The 20745-nt window shown below is 36.1% G+C and overlaps 1 protein-coding gene across 2 annotated transcripts in view; it reads left to right on the forward strand.

Moving 5' to 3' along the window:
- Chs2 (chitin synthase 2) overlaps positions 1–20745 on the forward strand; it is a 110538-nt gene that overhangs the window by 47001 nt on the left and 42792 nt on the right. For both annotated transcript variants that reach the window (XM_074180230.1, XM_074180229.1), the window contains exons 10-11: positions 6456–6682; positions 10425–10592. In XM_074180230.1, coding sequence (XP_074036331.1) covers positions 6456–6682; positions 10425–10592 — 395 coding nt within the window. The remainder of the gene's footprint in view (positions 1–6455; positions 6683–10424; positions 10593–20745) is intronic.

Raw genomic sequence — 20745 nt, forward strand, 5'->3', positions numbered from 1 at the left:
CAGCTCTTCGGAAATGAAGTTTTTTTGTTGGGGTTGTCTTGAAAAAAAGCCTTGCGAATTTTGTTGAAAATTGTTTGAAGTTTGTCGAGTGGAAACACTCATTGGGGTAGGTCGTGGAAATGTTCGGTTTTGATTTGGTTTGAAAACGTTTTGTTTTTGTTGCTGATTATTACCAAAAACTTGTGTCTTGGTGAAAAACTTTTGTGGCTGAATGTTTGGCTTCGAGTGAATTGGAATTGGTTGCGATGGGAAGTTGTTTTGCACCCGAAAGTGGTTATTTTGAGTATGATTATTAAATGGTTGTCTTGGCATGGGATTAAAATATCTTTGTTGTTGAACAGGTTGAGTTTGTTGTTGTAACGGTGGTCTTATGTTTACAGGAGTTGCTCTGGTTAAAGTTCTGCTAGAATAATTTTGAAAATAATGGATATTGTCTTCTTGGGTGACTAATTGTAATGCTTCATTAAGTGATTTAGGTCTCATACAACGGATAGTAGTACCTAATGGTTCTTTCAACCCTGACAAAAATGTTTTTAGAGTTAGGTTGTTGTAAAGTTTTTTTTTTTATTTTTGAAGCATCATCTACCTCATGCAAATCTATATAACTGCAAAGTAAATTGAGCAGATTGAGGCAACGGTCATGAAACTGTTGAGGTTTTTCATTATTTTGTTGCCGCATCATTACTAGATCCCTATTAAGGCAAGTTTCATCTCTTTGGTCTGCAAAGTTCCTAGACAGGGTGGCTTTGAGGTCATCACATGTAGAAACATTCTGTGTATTAATAATTTATTTGGCATTTCCGGTCAATTTGGAAATTAGGGAATTTAACAAATAAGTGTTCTGAAAATTGTCGGGATTCTGAGCATCATAAAATGTTCTAATTATACTGTCACAAACTGAAATGTATCTGTTTAGATCATTTGGGTTTCCGTCGAATTGAGGGACACAGTTTAAGTATTCTGTTTTGAATTGTTGTGCCATTTCTTTTTCAAAACTGGTTCGATTGAAATATTTGAAAATTGGTATGGGGAGTCAGCTGAAAGAATATCTAGTGATAAATTCTCAAGAATTGTTGTTAAATTTTCAATAGACATCAAGTTGTACTTACATCAGATGAATTGAGGCTCTGAGCATTATCCTATAAGGTCAACTTCTGGATTCACAATTTTTGTCTCCACCAGGTAGTATTCCTTGCAAATTTGGACAATATTGGTTCCAAATTTCGTTAGTTCACTGCTAATGGGGCCTTCCACGAATCTTCGATAGATTGGGTGTCCTGATATCCAAGGAGCCACTTCGTTTCAAACACCTTCACAAAGGAGCACCAACTGTTCGATAACCGATTAATCGTCAATACGAAAATTGTTCGTTCGATACGAATCAATCCCGGTTATCCTACCGACTGCGCCAAATAACTTATCGAACAAGTCCTTTTTTAAAAACCAATTCATTCAGTACAACAAAAATAATTAGACAAAGGTACGTCTTTACACTAGGAAAGTTTGATTATGAATGCCGGTCAGTTCCCTGGAATCTTCGCAAGTCGGCTTATCTCCCGGTGTACGCTTTCGTAGACTCAGCATTCTTTCTATGGGAACCGAGATGGACGTTGATGTAATTCCCGAGAAAAAAGTGAGTTCTTCTTTCACAGATATAAATACATATAAGTAAAGGTAGAAATTTTTTAAGAATATTTTCTTATACAAAAGATACATTTCTTTATACCAAAAAAACAATTATTAAATGTGCATTGCATGAATGGAAGATTCCACCATCTTTTTTTGTTTCAAGATGGAGTAGTAGAAAGCCAAAAAACTTTCTTTTCCAAAAATTAATCACTCCTAAAAATATAACCCCTTCAATTCATGAATGATATGTTCCTTGAACTATTCGGTACGACAGTCGAATTTTTTTGTGTTGAAATTATATTTTTTTCTGCCATGGACACAACTGACGTTGATGTACCTGGTCGCAAATTGGGTGTGGGTGTTATTTCAGCACTGCCAAACGTTCTAAACACTTTATTAAATATTTCTGTCCTGTGTGCTACCGATTCATCAGCATACCCTTAAGCGACCGTTAATGACTTCCAACCGCCATGTAGTGTCATCAAGTCTTCCCCAGATTCAACTGAAAGTGTAGCAGATGATCTTCGAAATGAATGACCTGTATACATATAAATTGGTATTTTCAAGTTGAAGAAAATTAGTACCTTCGGTAAAATTCAATATATTCTTCAATAACTACAAATCACCTGTTTACATCATTCTTTCTTTGCTTGAGTTTCACAAATTCGATAAGCTCTTGCAATCCCAAATACAACAACAACCTTGGCCATTAAATAAACTTCATCGAGAGCATTATTTAAAAAGTCACTAATATGTGTACTCGTAAATATCGCAGCTTACTTGGGCGTGTAACCTTTCCCATTTTGTTTCAGAAATGTAATTAGTTTGAAATATTTTGAAATGTCTACATTATTATTGGATTGCAACATACTTTTAATCATTGAATAAGTTGACCACACTGTTGATGGCTTTTGTTGCTGTGCCAGTTCTGAAAAATAAGCCAATAACACCGTCTCCGAGAAAGAACTGTATGTCTTTTTTATCTTCCATTCCATGAATCTTGAACACGCGGTTTCATAAATTTTACGCGATTTAGCTGGCAGTCATTTTTGTGACACTACTTTCGCTGCTTCTACTAACTCCGGTGGTGTCAGAGAAAACTCGGTATTAAACATTTTTCAAAATAACTACTGACCACGAAGTTCGCAGTTTTTAAATCAAATCACAGAATTAAATTGACATAAGCAGATCAAGCTTATTCCGTGACATTAAAAAATCGTAATTCATGCATGAATTGTGTGTATTTTCTATAATGTTATCCAATTTGGTACTGAAGAGCCTTACGGCAAATGTCTTAAGGAGAAACATCGATGTATACCAGTGGGGATGACAGTGTTCCATGTGAGTGCAATTTGTTACCATTCATTTAAAGTAAAACTCATGTGAATGATATTTGATTTTTATTCCGTAACGAATGTTCGAAATACAAACTGAGTAGAGGAAAATATCTTCTGTATAATTCAGTGTTCATATAAAAGTATTTGTTTCGAAAGAATTTTTTTCTTTCGTGTAATCCAATGTTTATATGAAAGTAGCTGTTTCAGGAGGACTTTCTTTCAGTTTGTGTCTGAAAGCTACTTCTTTGCATGATCTACACATCCATGTATAGAGTTACTCATTTTCAAATTGATTACTTTATTCTTTTCTTTGGAAGATTCCCTCATCCTTTTTTTTGTATCAAGATGGAGTAGTAGAAAGCCAAAAACTTTCTTTTCCAAAAATGAATCACTCCAAGAAATATAACCCCTTCAATTTAAATTGACGGAGATTTGATTTTCTATTGATTGGTTTCCTGCAACGCTATAAGTACAACAGCATACCTGTTTAAAAATGAACATTTTATTAAAACAACGAGCTATGTTGTCAGCGGATGTTCCTGCAATTCTGGAACCCTTAAGTACCAGTCGAAATGATGGTAAACGACCAGATGGTATGTCTCTCATACCATGGAAATACGGTAAACCTGTGGTATGGGACTTCACTTGCGTTGACACGGTCGCGGCTTCCCATCTAGCCGAAAGTTCCAAGTCTGCTGGTACTGCAGCATTGTCTGGCGAGAAATTGAAAAGAAAAAAATACCAAAATCTTGGAAACAACTATCTGTTTCATCCAGTAGCGGTTGAAACTTTTGGTGTTTATGGCCCCGAGTCTCTGTTATTCGTTCATGAACTCGGAAGGAGAATAGGCCAAGCGACGAAAGATCACCGTTCTACCCCTTTTTTGATATAAAGAATTAGTATTCAACGTGGCAATGCTGCTTCAGTACTAGGAACTATTCCTCCTTCACATAATTTTGATGAGATCATGCATTGCCTTAACTTCAGTATGGAACTGAAACCTCTTCGAAACAAGCCGATATATGTGTATATTCATCAGTCTCCAGGTCATTCTTGCCCCCCAAATATGAGTTGCAGTCCTCGTAGAACTGGTTCCCTTTCTGTGGAAGAGCTTCATGAAGCAAGAGCCGAATCGATCCCTCTACGAAACCCTTCTTCACTTGGAAGGATCGATCGCAGCTTGAGAAATGGGTCTTATGGAGATTCTGTGAAACATGTTCTTTCTTACGAATTAGTAGATAGTTGTCCTGAAAATCTAGAGAAGAAAATTGGATTGGATAATTTAGGAAACACTTGCTACATGAATAGCATTTTACAAGTGTTGTTCATAGTGAAGAATTTCAAGAACGAAGTTTTAATGATGAACGAGAACGGGAATGTTTCCTACTCATTCATCAAACTCAAACACCTGTTCATGCAGCTGCAGTTTCGTAAGAAGGTATCATCTTTCCCTCCAACCGGTTTCCTGGATTCTTTGAAGTCCACTAGATACTCCTTAGGACAACAAGAGGATTGTTCCGAATTCTTGGCTTTCTTGTTGAATACTCTTCGTGAGCAAAACAATAGCAAAGTCAATACTCCTGACCGCTCTGGACTGAATGATTCCGTACAGCCCATCTCGTCTTGTGTTTGTAAATATTTTTCTGGAAAAATCCTCACTTGTTTACTTTGTGGTAAATGTTCAAGAAGTACCGAAAACTTATGTGAATTTCTGGAACTTCATCTAGCTTTTCCTAATATGACTAATAACCAGTCCGTGCAAAGCTTATTGTTAAATCATCTGAAAATGAAATTTTTAACGGGTGATGATCGACTGTATTGTCAAACATGCGCCAAACTAACTGACTGTTATAAGGAAACAAGTATAGCTGAGGCACCAGTCAATCTGATAATAACACTGATGATTTTCAAACAAGACTTAACCTCTAACGGAAGCAAAAAACTCTTTGGAAGGTTCGAAATACATACATTTCAACCTAGTAGACCACTATTATAATATTCATGCAGTCATTGTTCACTGTGGTTCTGGCGTTGAATTTGGTCATTATTACGCCTTGATCAAAGAAGAAACGGACTGGTTTAAGTTTGACGATAGTCGTGTTACGAAGTGTTCTGGCGATGCATTGAATTTATTGAAGCCTCTGGAGACACCCTACATTTTGTTTTATAAGAGAGAGGACATTATTAGATCAAGATCTTCAGATGATGTGGTGCTGCAGGTTTTTCCGGGTTTTCCTGCAGCTGAAAAAGCAAATGCGCCACTGGAATCAATGAAGTTGCCCCGGAGCGCCAATTAATTTTTATTGTTATTTTTATTTTATATTTATCGTTGTTTAAAAATTCAAATTTCACATCGATAATTTTCTGACTTTTAACATATTGTAATAATATGTTTTTTTCAATATCAAATCGTCGTTTTTCCCGTCACAGAAAAAAATTTTGTATTATACACGGGAAAAATATTAGATTTTAGCGCTCGGTTTTTTGTCTCCCTCCGCGTCGCGTCGGGAGACAACCCAACCTCGAGCCAAAATCTAATACTTTTTCCCTTGTATAATAAATAACTATATATTTGACGTATTTCGGGATCTTTTTTAACTACGTACAGTAACCGAAATAATAAATTTATTCCATTTGGCTTTTACACACTGTATATACACACACCCATATATTCATATACACAGGCCGTTTTTTAACAAATTCCCCTATTGCTTTATCAGAAACCGTAAGACCTACAAACAAGTCGGTTGAATCGGACAGAAGTTTTCTATTTTGGAATATTAGAATAATCTCTTTCCATACAGAAAATATCGGTTGTTATTTTTGAAATATTCGTAAAAAACTAGAATTGTCGAATTTTTTATGGATCTGCCGTCTCCATTTCGAATGATGCAAAAAAAGGCAGAGGAATTTTCAGTACTGATTTGAATATTATTATGATCTGATCGAATATCGATCAGTTGCGGAACTGAACACGACCGCGGTAACCATCTCCGCTTCCCCGATTTCTATTCGTCACCTTAATATAACTTCAAATTTTATTTTATGACTCTTCAGCCAATCATAAAACTCGGTTAGCGAAAATTATCCGATACGAACCGCCGATTCTACAGTCCCCGTGGACTATTTTGCAGCCGGTTAATTTCTATGTATTGGTTTTTTTGGCCTTTGAGAATGCCGCCAATTTTAAATGTGCACAATATACTTCGACTATACTTTAGTAGGTAGTTCTCACTGTTGATTACATGGGGTATGTAAAAATTAGAGTTGAGAAATTAGTTTTTAATACGTTAATCACTACGAAAAACAAAACATGTCGTGATATTTTTGGAAATAAAGTTTGTGCAGATCAAATCGTTCTCGATGTAGTTTGTGGAGCTGAAGCTAAATTCCATTCAAATTCAGTAGGATTTCTGAAAAAATTCGTAATTTTTCAAAATAACACAAGTGTCACCTCTGAAATGTGAACTGACAGGTACTTCCTTTCAGGCGAGGACCGATGGCTCTGTACATTATTGCTACAAAGAGGTTACCGAGTGGAATACTCGGCTGCATCTGATGCATATACTCACTGTCCAGAAGGTTTCAATGAATTTTTCACTCAGAGAAGAAGATGGATGCCTTCAACAACAGCTAATATAATGGATCTTCTGACAGATTATAAATATATTGTCAAGCAAAACGACAATATTTCCACTTTATACATATTATATCAAGTAAGATGAACATGTTGTCAACATTTCATGAAAGATAAGATTTTGATACTCATTCACATATAGTAGTGATTATTCGGAATGAATTATTGTTATCTCACCCCATCTAAGTGAAATTTGTGGAAGATTATTGTTGATAGTGAATGAAAGCTAGGGAATTTCGTTTGCCAGTTACCAAAGTTTCAGACCTCAGAGTATCAAAAGACAATAGAGAAGTCTTTTACATCCTTACATTGAAGGCACCATGACTTTGTTTGTTTACGGGAAGTAAGTTGGACCATAAAACAGTGGCGGTTGGTTTAGCTGATAATCGGAGGGATAGTATATATTTATAAAATAATCATTTCAGGTGAAAAATGAATTCTGTTCAAATAGTTCCTACAGGAAATCTGATTTATTATTGATAATTATGGAAATGAGGCCAGTTTTTCTACCACAGTAGGAGATCTCCTACTTACCACCTACTAGATTTTTATTTATGTATGGCTTTATAATAAAGCACGTGGTTTACTGGGTTAAAATTAAATCATCTCATATAAACTAATTCATAACAATGATAAAGTTAATTTCAAAAGCAATGAACTTTGCTTCATAAAATCGAATGAAGAAATTTGTGGTTTATTCTCAGATTTGATAAACAAGCGGTACGGTTTGTGAGGTCCGATATAAAAAATTTACGATTAGAAATCATGATTCAATTCAAAATTGCTATCTAGGGGTCTTTGTGGACCGACATTATGAAAGGGGATATTTTTTATGTTTAATGACATTTTTTTGGTCCTATCCTTATAAATGAAGTCTTTGAAACTAGTTTATATTATTTCATTATTTGACCAAAAAAACCAAAAAAAGTTAAAAAAATGACAACCGCATTTCTTATTGAATATTGTCTGTATGCAACGCAAGAACCTTGTGCAAAGAAAGGAAAATCAAAACGGAAATAATATTTTTTTTGTGACGTAAGTTGGTTGTTAAGTGAGCAATAACAGATTCAACACCGGTTGCACAAGAATAACTATTTAGTATACAAATTGAATATTGAGCAGAAAGCTTTCTATCTGTTGATCCCTGAATGAATATGACCTATGGCACACATATGAAAAATATATTATTCATTTTTGAATACCGTTTTTTTCATTTACGTTAACGATTTTTCGTAATTATAAAATTCGTCAGCATGAATTATTAAAAAAAACATAATGTCGGTCCATAAAAACCCCTAGATACCAATTTTGAATGAAATTACATAACAGTATCAAACCTCAATCGTAATTATATTCATGATTTCTAATCGAAAATTCTTTATATGAGACCTCATAAAACGTACAGCTTGTTCATCAAATCTGAGAATAAATCACAAACATCTTCATCTGATTATATGAAGCAAAGTTCATTACCGTGTTAGGAATCACACGTTAAAAGGTAAGACCTCGTTAGTCCTCAGCTCGCACAAGCTTCTCAACTTCTGATAGTTGTCGTTAGTATGGGGGCGACAGCTGAATAACGGAAAAACAGATTTCAAACAGAAAATTCATTACTTTTAAAATTAAAATTTATCATTGTTATGAATTAGTTCATTTGAAATAATTCAATTGTAACCCAGTAAACCACGCGCTTTATTATAAAGCCATACATGAATAAAAATCTAGTAAGTGGTAGAAAAACTGACCTCATTTCCATAATCATTAATAATAAATCAGATTTCCTGTAGGAACTATTCAAACAGAAAACATTTTCACCTTAAATATTTATTTTATCAATATATATCCCTCCGATTATCAACTGAACCAGCCGCCACTGTTTTATGGTCCAACTTACTTCAAATGTAAACAAACTCTCCATAACCCCTCATGACCCGCCACCCTCCCCCTCGCTAATTAATTGTACACAAAAGGATAGTACGATACCCGTTTCAAAATACTGAAACGAATTAAAGAATTAACTGTCTTAATCAAATTTATTTTTAACAATATTTCACTATCACAACTAATTTATGTACAACACTTAGTAACTAACGCTTAATTTATCTTCACAATTAGATTCCTTTCCTTAAACGCACGATTCACTTTCTAAGTACAGACTACTCCTCGGAACGGAGAGCGACCTTTTATATATCGTCAACGAACGTTCCGGATTTCTCTGCGGATATCGGGACCCATCCACACCTTTCCCGCTGTTTCGCGATCAGACATGCGTTTGCTGACTGGGACATCGGTCAGGGCCGGCTTCAGATTCATTACAATACATATATTGTATTGAAGATTCTGCCAGAAGTCCATGAATCTTCTTGCCATCCAGGTGATCAATGTTTGTTTGGCAAAGCGTAAAGCGATGCCAATGACAGGTTCTGGTCCGATGAAGCTACTTGCAGGAACCTCCTTTGCAAGTGAGTCAGCAGCTTCATTGCCTTCCAGACCAGTATGGCCAGGAATCCAGACCAGAGACAATCTGCTGCACCAGAACCGGAGGGGTTTTGGATCCATGTTGGTTCACACAACAACTATCTGCTCTTAATATTTATTTCTCCCGGAGGATCCAGTCCTCTCTACTCGGGAATAGTACTTTATGAGGCAGTTTGTAGTTGCCAGTTGGAGGCATAAAGTCAGAGGTCATTTCCAGAATGCTGTCACTTCCAGTATCAACCAACAGTCCGTTGCACTCTGCACTGAATTGATTTGTGCAATTGTCAATGTGCAAAAGTCTGCATGTAGTCCATCTAGCCTCTCTCTCCAGAAGAATGTGGAGAGGAGGTAAATCTAGAAGGATATCCATGGCCACTGACGGTGTGTTACTAATGGCACCACTGATGGCCAGACAAGCCTGTCTTTGTAAGCCAGAGAGCTTTGCCTGGGCCGTTTTCTGTAAAGCCTTCGGCCACCAGGTAATTGCACCATAAGTGATCATTGATCTGACAATCATCACATAAATCCAATGGATTTGTTTGAGACCTAAACCCCAAGTTTTACCACAAATCTTTCGACATGTCCATAGAGACAGTCTGGCTTTGTGTAAAACTTTTTCCAAGTGAGCGTACCAGATGAGTCTTTTATCAAGGACAATGCCAAGATATTTCACCTCCGTTCCAAATGGAATGCTGGGGTTGCTGGGGTTGACAGACATCTGCTCCCTCAGGCACCAACTGTGAACATCGTCCAAAGTGCTTTGGAGAATATTACAAGCTACCCTTTCTTACGTGGACCTCGCCAAGATGACAAGGTCGTCTGCGTAAGCTTGCAGATCTACTTTTCTTCTGTCGAGGGCATCAAGCAGACTATCCATCAGGAGCGGCTACAGAAGGGGAGATAGTACCCCCACCTTGAGGGCAGCCCCTGATGACCCTGAACCCAATGGTCTCTCCTTGAAATGTCGAAGTTGCCGTTCTGTTTACCAGCATGGCATAGATTCAGCCAGTTATGGTCGATTATATACCTTTCCTAGCCAAAGACAATCCTATAGATTTAGGTAGTGTATATTTAATGCTCCTTCGCCACGCCACTTTTCAGACCACTTACGTTTATCAAATTAGAACAAATAAATTCGATTTGTGAACATGATCAGTTGGTTCCTTGAGGATAGGGATATAACCAACTCGGTGGTTGTCTAACCATTATTCATCTTAGCTACTTTTAGACCACTCTAAAAGTTACCTCGTTATTTTTTTGCTGTTTTCGGCAATAATGTTCTGAACTCCATCAAATTCATTTGAAATATAAATACTAATGGACAAATCGTCTGACCTTTCCAGGGTTTCCTGATGGTTGGTACAGTTATTGGACCTGGAACTATATTCCTCATGTTGGTGGGAGCATTTATTTCAGCTTTCAACATATCCCAATATGACAGTTTGATCTTAAATGCCGTGCCAGTTTTACTTTTCGTTATCATTTGCAGTTGTTGTAAGTCAGATACGCAGGTGAGTAAAGAGATCATTCAGATACATAGCGCATTTTATTCGATTATCTGTCTATTGAAAAAAAAGCGAGAGTGCTTTAGACCACACGATTGTAAAACTTCTTTCGCTCCATCTTTATGTATGAATATAGATGGATGTCACACCAATAGGTGGTTCCACTTATGTCTCACTTGCGTTTACGCAGTAATTTTATTGAGTACTTTTCTTGGTTATTCATATTTTGTCTTCAATCAAGGACCGCCTGCCCGGTACTGACGATGCCCAATAGGCAGAAACAGCTGTCCGGTTTAATTCGTGAGGTTGCAGTCAATAGCTGGGCTGTTACAAAGAAAACTCTTTGTTATATTACCCATCCCGATTTACGAAACCAAAGTTTGTCTAATTTCAGTAAAATTCTGATCCAAAATTCTTATCCTAAATCTTTAGTAAACATAATTTTATTTTGTGAAAGAACAAACTTTCAAAATAATAATGAAGAAGTTGAACATAACAACGTTATACCTTCATTCATATATAAATCACTCCCATATATTCAAGAATTGACACCAAAATTAATTAATGTATTCCGAAATAATAACCTCAAAATATCTAAAACAAAAGTCACTTCTATATCTAAATTATACAGTAAAGTAAAAGCTCCAATTTCAAATAAACAAAAATCCAATTTAGTATACAAAATTTCTTGTATGGACTGTTCTAAAACATATATAGGATAAACATCTAGACCTCTAAGTAGTCGCATCACTTCCCATAAGAGCGACTGTAGACGAAATGTTAATTCTTGTGCATTAACAGAACATGTTAATTCGGAGGATCATAAAATGAATTTTGAAAATCCAAATATTTTAGATAGAGAAACCAATACAACTGAAAGAATATTTTTGGAAATGATACATATTAATAACGAAGAACATTCAATGAATAAACGAACTGATATTGATAGTATTAGTAAAATTTACACCTACTGAAATATGATAAAGAAAATAAAAGATCTAGTTATTCGAGTATCATTCAGAATTTTCCACTTGACATTGTCAGCTAAAATTTTTATCAACTGTCACTATTTAATGTTTTTCTATCTGTTTTTGAACCATTTTATATTTTATTCTCACGTTAGTAAGTTCTCCATATTTATATATTTTTTACAAGATATATAATCTTATTTTGGGAAAGAAAGTTTTTGGCTTTCTACTACTCCATCTCGATACAAAAAAAAAATTCAAATAATCTTATTATTGTAGTTGTCCTGACGAAGGTGTGAAATATACCGAAAGCTTGACATATAACAAAGAGTTTTCTTCGTAACAGCCCAGCTATTGACTGCAACCTCACGAATTAAACCGATTTATAGTTAATCCAGTCACTAATTATTCTGTTACATATATATACATATATATACATATATATATATATATATATATATATATATATATATATATATATATATATATATATATATATATATATATATATATATATATATATATATACAGGGTGTCCCTGGACTTCCTCTTTTCCTCTCGGGAATGTATAGATGGGGTCAAAATATCACCAGTACTTCATATAACTTTTTTTCCTAAAATCCTTCGTTACCAAGTAACGGGCCCTCGAAGTTACAAAATGAAAAATATTTTTCTTTCATAACTTTTCAAGTGAATATTCAAAATCATCCAAATTTTGGTAATTGACTAAACAAATGAATTCCTTCGATGAGCTTTCATGCAGGAGTCAGTTGTTGTGCTACAAAGTCAGGAACGGACTACCCCCGATGGTCCACACCCCAAAACTTTGAAATGACAGATATTTTTCAATATTTTTCAACAAATTAAGGTTACTTGGACAATTTTATGTATAAAAGTACTCGTGTGGAAAGTTGATCGGAGCAACGAGTCTTGATAAAAATATAGTTTCACTCGACGACATCAAACCCGCTCGTCCATTATTATTTGAAATGAATAATTATCAAAGCAGAAATAATAATGATAACGTTAATTCAACAACATTTATCCTGAGATGTCTACCATTATTCGAAAATATTAGTTTTTGAGGAAAATGGAAATGATAGGTAAAATGTTCATAACGAATTTTTATAATGCAAACACGTTTAACTAACGAAACTCGAGAGCCTCAAGAGCAAACAGAAATGAAAAATCCGCTACAGAAACTGCTCGATATGACCACCTTCTCCCTCTATACATTTTCTTAGTCTGCGAAGACACCCTCTCTGTACTTGAAATAGCATTCCAGGGTCGTTTCGTATGGCTTCACAATGTAATGTTATTCTATTCAACAATGCATCTCTTGTGTGAATAGGTGTAGCGTAAACAAGGCTTTTTAGATGCCCCCACAGAAAGAAATCCAATGGATTTAAATCAGGAGACCGCGATGGCCATGAATATGGCCCACCTCTACCAATCCATCTATTGTGGAAAATATGGTTCAGATGGTCAGGCACAATCAAACTAAAATGAGGAGGGGCGTCATCATGCATAAACCACATATCTCTTCGGGTTTGCAATGGAACATGTTCCAAAAGTCCATTCAAATCGTTCTGAATGAACTCCAAATAACGTTCTCCATTCAATCGGTCCTGTAGAACGAATGGTCCTATAAGATGGTTTCCTATGATACCAGCCCAAACATTCACGTTGAATTTCCGTTGGTGTTTGGTTTGCAATATCCCATGGGGATTTTCTTCGGCCCATATATGGAGATTATGAGAGTTGATAACTCCATCTCTACTGAAACCTGCTTCATCAATGAATAAAACTCGATTAATAAAAGTCATATCCTCTCTTTGCCTATCCATGAACCAATTGGCATATTCCAGTCGTGCTGGAAAATCTTGAGGTGTCATGGCATGTACCTTCTGGATGTGAAATGGGTGGAGCAGTTGTTCCCTAATTATTCTATGAATAGTGGACTTGGATGTATGGAACTGTTCTGATAGATTTCTGATGCTCATTGAAGGATCATCAGCGACGGCTTCCAAAATATTTTCCTCCAATACAACGGTACGTACAGTCCTAGGAGCGCCCTCACCACCTCGTTTTGGCAAAACTGTACCTACAATAATATCGAAATAAAACAACGTGCTCAAATTAATTATCAATTATTACATACCTGTCTCCCTCAAGCTGCGATCGACACGCTCGAATGTTTCTCTTGACGGTACCGTTCGATTGGGAAAATGTTCGGAATACAGACGACGAGCTTCTGCAGCATTACAAAATGCTCGTCCATAAAATACATGCATATCTGCATATTGATTGAATGTAAACTGTTCGGCCATATCAAAAAAATTCAAAATATCCTATAGAATATTGACAATACAATGATAGTCATATGACAACGCACCACTCAACAAAACAAAATCGCATTCCAGTTTCTCATTTTTTATCAAAACTTCCTAAAAGGTTTTTTTGTCAACATCTGTGAAAGAAATGGAACATAATTATTCCCTGGTTATTTTTCACCTGATCATGTGCAGCCGTTTTTGTAGTTCATTCGTTTGCTTTTTATTAGTATAGTAAATATTTTTTCCGATGTGCGTTTTTTCAGCTAAATTTAGATTCGTGTTAAAGAATTTCTCTCATAAAATTATAATTATCAGTGAAACTCCTCAACAGTTTAGCTGTGAAGAAGAATTTGAAACATTCGAATGTTGAGTTTCATGAGATTCAGATAACTGATCAACACGAAACGTGATTATTCCACACGTATTATGTACATACAAAATATGGAATGAATTCGATATTTCATAGTAGAGTAGCTTGTTAGTTTAAAAACACCACGAATCTACAGAACTTGATATTTCTTTTGAAAAAATATCTGCTATCACAATTGTGACTTAAACTTCCATATAAGTACTGTACTTTTTGTTAACGACTTCATTTTAGCATACTTTGTATTATTCCTGTTATAAATGTTGTTGAATTAACGTTATCATTATTATTTCTGCTTTGATAATTATTCATTTCAAATAATGGTGGACGAGCGGGTTTGATGTCGTCGAGTAGAACTACATTTTTATCAAGACTCGTTGCTCCGATCGACTTTCCACACGAGTACTTTTATTCATAAAATTGTCCAAGTAACCTTATTTTGTTGAAAAATATTGAAAAATATCTGTCATTTCAAAGTTTTGGGGTGTGGACCATCGGGGGTAGTCCGTTCCTGACTTTGTAGCAAAACAACTGACTCCTGCATGAAAGCTCATCGACGGAATTCATTTGTTTAGTCAATCACCAAAATTTGGATGATTTTGAATATTCACTTGAAAAGTTATCAAAGAAAAACATTTTTCATTTTGTAACTTCGAGGGCCCGTAACTTGGTTACGAAGACTTTTAGGAAAAAAAGTTGGACAGTACTTCTTGATCATTTCCATATTGATTTCAATTTAAGAGCCGCCGGTATACAGCTGTTTCAGCCTATTGGGCATCGTCAGTACGAGCATCAGTACGGGCAGGCGGTCCTCGATTGAAGACAAAATGAGAAAAAACCAAGAAAGTACTTGATAAAAATAGCTGCGTAAACGCAAGCGAAACGTGAGTGGAACCACCTATTGGTGTGACACCCAAGTTAGCTTGCCAAGTTGCCAAGAGTTACCTATATTGTTTTGAAATTATCATTTGAAACTATTGGAGATAATTTTTTTTCAATGAAAATTTCCTGCTTTATGTAAATTATCGTTGATTGTCTCAATTGAACAAAAATGCAATACAAAGAATTGTGGAGAATTTCAGCCCATCGTATGAAAAAAATATCTGAAGTAACAGTAGATGAGCAACTGGTCGACTATTTTGAGGAAAAATTCAATAGTAACTACATTCCTATAAGTGTGCTATTCAGAGAAATTTTGTGCAAGTGGAAGAACCAAGTAAATACTATCCATGATGATAATTATACGCGATTCATAACACGGTGGTTTCATCAGTTGGACTGATATTTACAGTTTGAAAATTGTACGAGAATTGCCTTTTATGTTTCGGGATTTGGCAAGCCTAGTGTTGCAATCTGGCAACTGACAGCTCTATCGTAAAGTTGGACATTGTTGAGCTTATACGTACTCAGAATGTTTTGACATACGCGCCCTATTTGTGTTGTTTACGGTAACGCTAGTTGCACACACACCGATTTTGGACGACCGACTTTGTACCGGTCGTCCAAATTCCAATAGTAAACCACATGTGGGAACGGGACCTTGCACACATGCCTACCGGTGATCGTCGCTGATAAAATACCGGTGAGCAGCCGTCCACTGTCACTGTATCGCCGGCAGTACCGGGAAGTAGTGGCGTACATGACTAAATACACTTTTGCATACTCACCGGTTTTTTACCGACCATTCCTGTCTCGAATGCTCGGTGAAATTGTAGTTACTATGCATTAACTTCGTTTTGGTAGTGCGTGCTAATTACGACAACAAAGCAACTGATTGTTTGACCGATAAAAATCCGGTGAGTGTGCAAGCACCCGCTACCAATAAAATATCGGCCGATTTTATACTGGCCGTCCAAAATCGGTGTGTGTGCAACTAGCGTAACTCAAAAGATTAATTTCGGCTCAAAAATGGAACAAAATCGTGAACATTTTCGTGCGATTATTTTTTACAACTTTCGACGTGGATTAACTCAGCAACAGTGCATGGATGAACTTAATTCAATTTTTGACGATGAAGCTCCATCAAGGACCAGTATTTATCGATGGTATGGTGAATTCAATCGTGGTCGTAGTTCACTCCAAGACGAATTTCGTGAAAATCGTCCAAAATCACTTGTTGTCCCGAAAACTATTGATGCTGTGCGCGAACTGATATTGCAAGATCGTCATGTGACCTATCGTGAGAGTGAGACAACCTTAGACATTGGTGGGACCACCATACATTCAATGTTGCATAAAAATTCGAATGTCAAAAAAATTTGTTCACGTTGGATCCCACACAATTTCTCAATCGTTCAAAAAAGGCTCGTGCCGATTGGTCGTAGGAAATGCTCAAAAAATACGATCGCGGTGCTTCGAAACAAGATGAGTCAAATCCAACAAAAGTTATTCGCGCACGAAGCACTTCCAATCAAATGGTCGCCTGTTTTTTCGGAAAAACTGGACATGTCGCAACCGTACCTCTAGAACAACGCAGAACAGTCAATTCTGAGTGGTACACAACCATTTGTTTGCCAGTTGTCTTCCAAGAAATCAGAAAAACCAACCGCCGAAGACGGTTCACCATGACAATGCGAGCTCTCACACATCGGCTCAAACAACTGCATTTTTGAGCACCCACAACATCGATTTGATGAGTCATCCGCCATATAGTCTTGACTTGGCACCGAATGACTTATTTTTATTCCCGCACGTAAAAAACAAACTGAGAGGTCAACATTTTTTCTATACTAGAAGAAGCGGTTGCTGCATTCAGAATGCATGTTTTGGAGATACCTCAATCAGAGTGGCAAAAGTGCTTCGACAATTGGTTCAAACGCATGCAAAAATGTATACAGGGTGTTCCTTAAACACATGCTAATAATCAAGGAGGTAATACTTAGACCCATTTTAAGAAAAAAACTTCCTATGGACGTATGTCCTAAACGCCTTAACTTTTGAGATACAGGGTGGCAAAGTTTTCAAAAATAATCAGTTTTTTAATAATAACTGAGATAATTTTGTAGACATCTTTGGCATATTTGTTACATATGTTCCATGACTCAAGGCGCATTTTCTGATGTACACGAATTTGTATTTTTTCAAACAGTGGCATCACTACGGGTTTCGATTGAATATTTTTGGGGAAAAAGTACTACGCCAATGCTTTCTTTTCAAAATAAAATCATTTTTAAAATCCTCATTTATTTTTGAGAAAATTTGATCTCCAGGTATTTCTTTGTCCGACGCATGATTTTCACTCAAAAAATTAAAAATCGACAGAAAGCAAATTAAGAAATTAGATCAATTCTAAAATGAATGAGAATCTGAAAATTGCTTCATAACGCATTACCAATTCCCTAATAATATTTGAAAACATAATCTGCAAAAATAAATTTTTCACAAAAACGAGTTTTATTTCATTTTGTGACAGTCTAAACGAATAGCACAAATTTGTTAGTTAGTAATAATACCAAAACTGATTATAAAAATTGTTGAAAGTGGCCACCTGCACTTAGTATGCATGCTTCCGCCCTTTTACGCATGGAATTACGCACCCGTTCAAATATTCCCGGCGTATTTCGTATAGTTTCACACGAGGCAACTATTCGCTCTCTTAAATCTTCTAAAGTATTAACGGGAGTTTCATACACAAGAGTTTGAGGTGACCCCATAAAAAAAATCTAAACTGTTGAGATCGGGGGATCTTGCTGGCTATTGCTGAGGTCCTCCGCGACCTATCCAACGATTAGGATAAACTGTATTTGAATGGTTTCGGACAATTACACTGAAATGAGCAGGGGCGCTATCGTGCATGTACCATATTCGATTCCTTAACGCAAGTGGCACATCTTCCAATAACCCAGGTAAGTCTTCTTCGAGAAAGTGTAAATAAGAACGACCATCAAGGCGTCCTGGTAGAAAAAATGGGCCTATTAGATGATCACCTATAATTCCTGCCCATACATTAACCGAAAATTGGTGTTGGAAATGGGTTTCGGTTATTGCATGGGGATTTTCTTCAGCCCACACACTATTGTTATGGAAATTTTGAATGGCATTCCGAGAAAAATTTGCTTCGTCTGTGAACAAAATTTGTGTCTCAAACTGCGGATTTAGTGCAATACTTTGTAGATACCACTGACTGAAGTTCACACGCTCGTCTCAGGATGTTTCTCAATTTCTTGCAGCACCGCTTCCTCAATTTCAGGAGTTCTCACTACACGAGGTCTACCTTCCGGAGTCCCTTCCTTGAAACTACCAGTTTCCCCAAGTCGACGATGAATATTTGAAAAGGTTCGGCTATCTGGTGAGGCACGATTAGGATATCTTTCCTGATAAATGCGCCTGGCTTCTGTTGCATTACCATCGGCAAGGCCATATACGTAATGCATTTGCGCTATTTCCGCATTCGTATAATTTACCATATTTACTGATATTCAGAAAAACAGCCGACTACCAAAATAACTTCAATAACACTTCAAAATCAATCAAAACACGCTGTGACAGTTTTTAACACCAACACCTTACTTTAAACCAACATCAATATTAACTACTGACGTTTGTACAGAGAATTCGTTTTTTTATTGCTAAGGTGGGTACGCTGTTTTTTCTGCTTTTAATCTTTAAAAGAAACGACATATCGACAAATTCCATATTTCCAAGAGGTGCAGTAAATAAATTCTGCTACACGTCATTTATTCCAAAATAACTAAATTTATGTTTTCAAAAATTATTAAGCGGGTAATTTTAATTGAGAACAGTGCATCTGACAACAAACAAATACCTTTTAGATCCTTAATTATTTTGCAACAAATCTGATCTCTTAGTTTGCTTTCAGTCGATGCACGATACCGCATCAGATTTTTAAGGAATTTATCCTTAAGTAAAGCGATTTTTAATTTTTTGAGCGAAAACCATGCGTCGGACAAAGAAAACCCAGCAAATCAAATGTGCTCAGAAATGTATGGAGATTTTAAAAATAATTTTTAATTCGAGATAAAGCAGTGGCTTAGTATTTTTTTCGCCAAAAATATACATTTCAAAACTCGTACTTACGCCACTGGCAGAGAAAATTAAGAAAATTGTACATCAGAAAATGCACCTTGAGGCATGGAACATATGTACCAAATATGCCAAAGATGTCTACGAAATTATCTCAGTTATTATTAAAAAACTGATTATTTTTGAAAACTTTGCCACCCTGTATCTCAAAAGTTAAGGCGTTTAGGACATACGTCCATGAGACGTTTTTTCCTTAAAATGGGTCTAGGAATTACCTCCTTGAATATTAGCATGTGTTTAAGGAACACCCTGTAGATCTTCATGGGGAATATTTTGAAAAACAATACAGTGATTTTCGATTATTGATATTTGTTTTTGTTCTCTAATCCCGAAATATAAAAGGCAAACATTCAGTGTTACTATTTTCATTCGGGTTTGAAAGCCTTCGTAGTTTGGAACTGCATTCTAACGTTTCGCCAGCACGAGTGGCTTCTTCAGAGGTTAATTAATCTTGATGATTCACCGATGACTGATATCGGGGTGACTCATTGCATCGTTTCAAGAAAGAAATTTCTCATGAACATATGTTTGGAGTTGCTTTGTTTCTGAGATACAAGGCGTTGGAGAAAAACGGTATTTATAAAATATCATAAATTTACACCGATTTGGTTGGAATTTGCTACAATTATTCGAAGTAATAAGGCACTCATTTAGCCCTTACTGGATTGAAATTATCAGGTCCAGTGGAGTCTCGGTGGGCATCAGAGCCAAAAATTTTGGGAGAAAAAAGTACGCCACTGACTTGTTCTTGTAGTTTTTCATTTTTTTAGATCAATCAACGATGAATACAACTTTTCCGTCGCTTGTATTTTCTCCATATCCAGCTTCGTTTTCGGGAAAAAACTGAAACCACTTTGAATAACTTTGAAGTGATAGTGTTGGCATATCAGTGAAAGTCAAAGCTGTCAATTAGCAGTGATTCCATCATGAATAATTTTACTGACGCTGAAATGGCTGGCATGCACTTTATTTATAGATCAGCAAATGGAAATGCTGAAGAAGCACGGAGAATTTATCAAGACTGAATATCTCAACGCTACATGCAAGATTATGTGAAACTTGGAATTTTAATGGAAATGTAGGTAGTGGAAGACCAGAAAATGTAACAACGCCTAAACTAGAAGAAGCTATACTTATGCGATAGAAGAATATCCTTCAAATGGTACCAGGAAGTTTGCACTGCAGCTGGAAGTCAGACCAAAAACCATATGGACAGTTCTAAAGAAAATCTTCCTACACCCATATCACATACAGCTCTATTGCCTCGAGATTTCCACCCAAGAATAATATTTTGCAGGTGGTTGATTCATACGATGGCACATAATGATAATTCTTTACCAAATATTTTATTTACGGACAAAACAAATTTTTCACGAGATGCTATTATGAACATTCACAATGACCATTTTTGAAACGACGAAAATCCCCACGTCATTAGAGAGAAT

This window comes from Leptinotarsa decemlineata, unplaced genomic scaffold (genome assembly GCF_025532065.1).
Source record: "Leptinotarsa decemlineata unplaced genomic scaffold, Ldec_3_MD MMD2_tig00026294_RagTag_RagTag, whole genome shotgun sequence".
Taxonomy (NCBI): domain Eukaryota; kingdom Metazoa; phylum Arthropoda; class Insecta; order Coleoptera; family Chrysomelidae; genus Leptinotarsa; species Leptinotarsa decemlineata.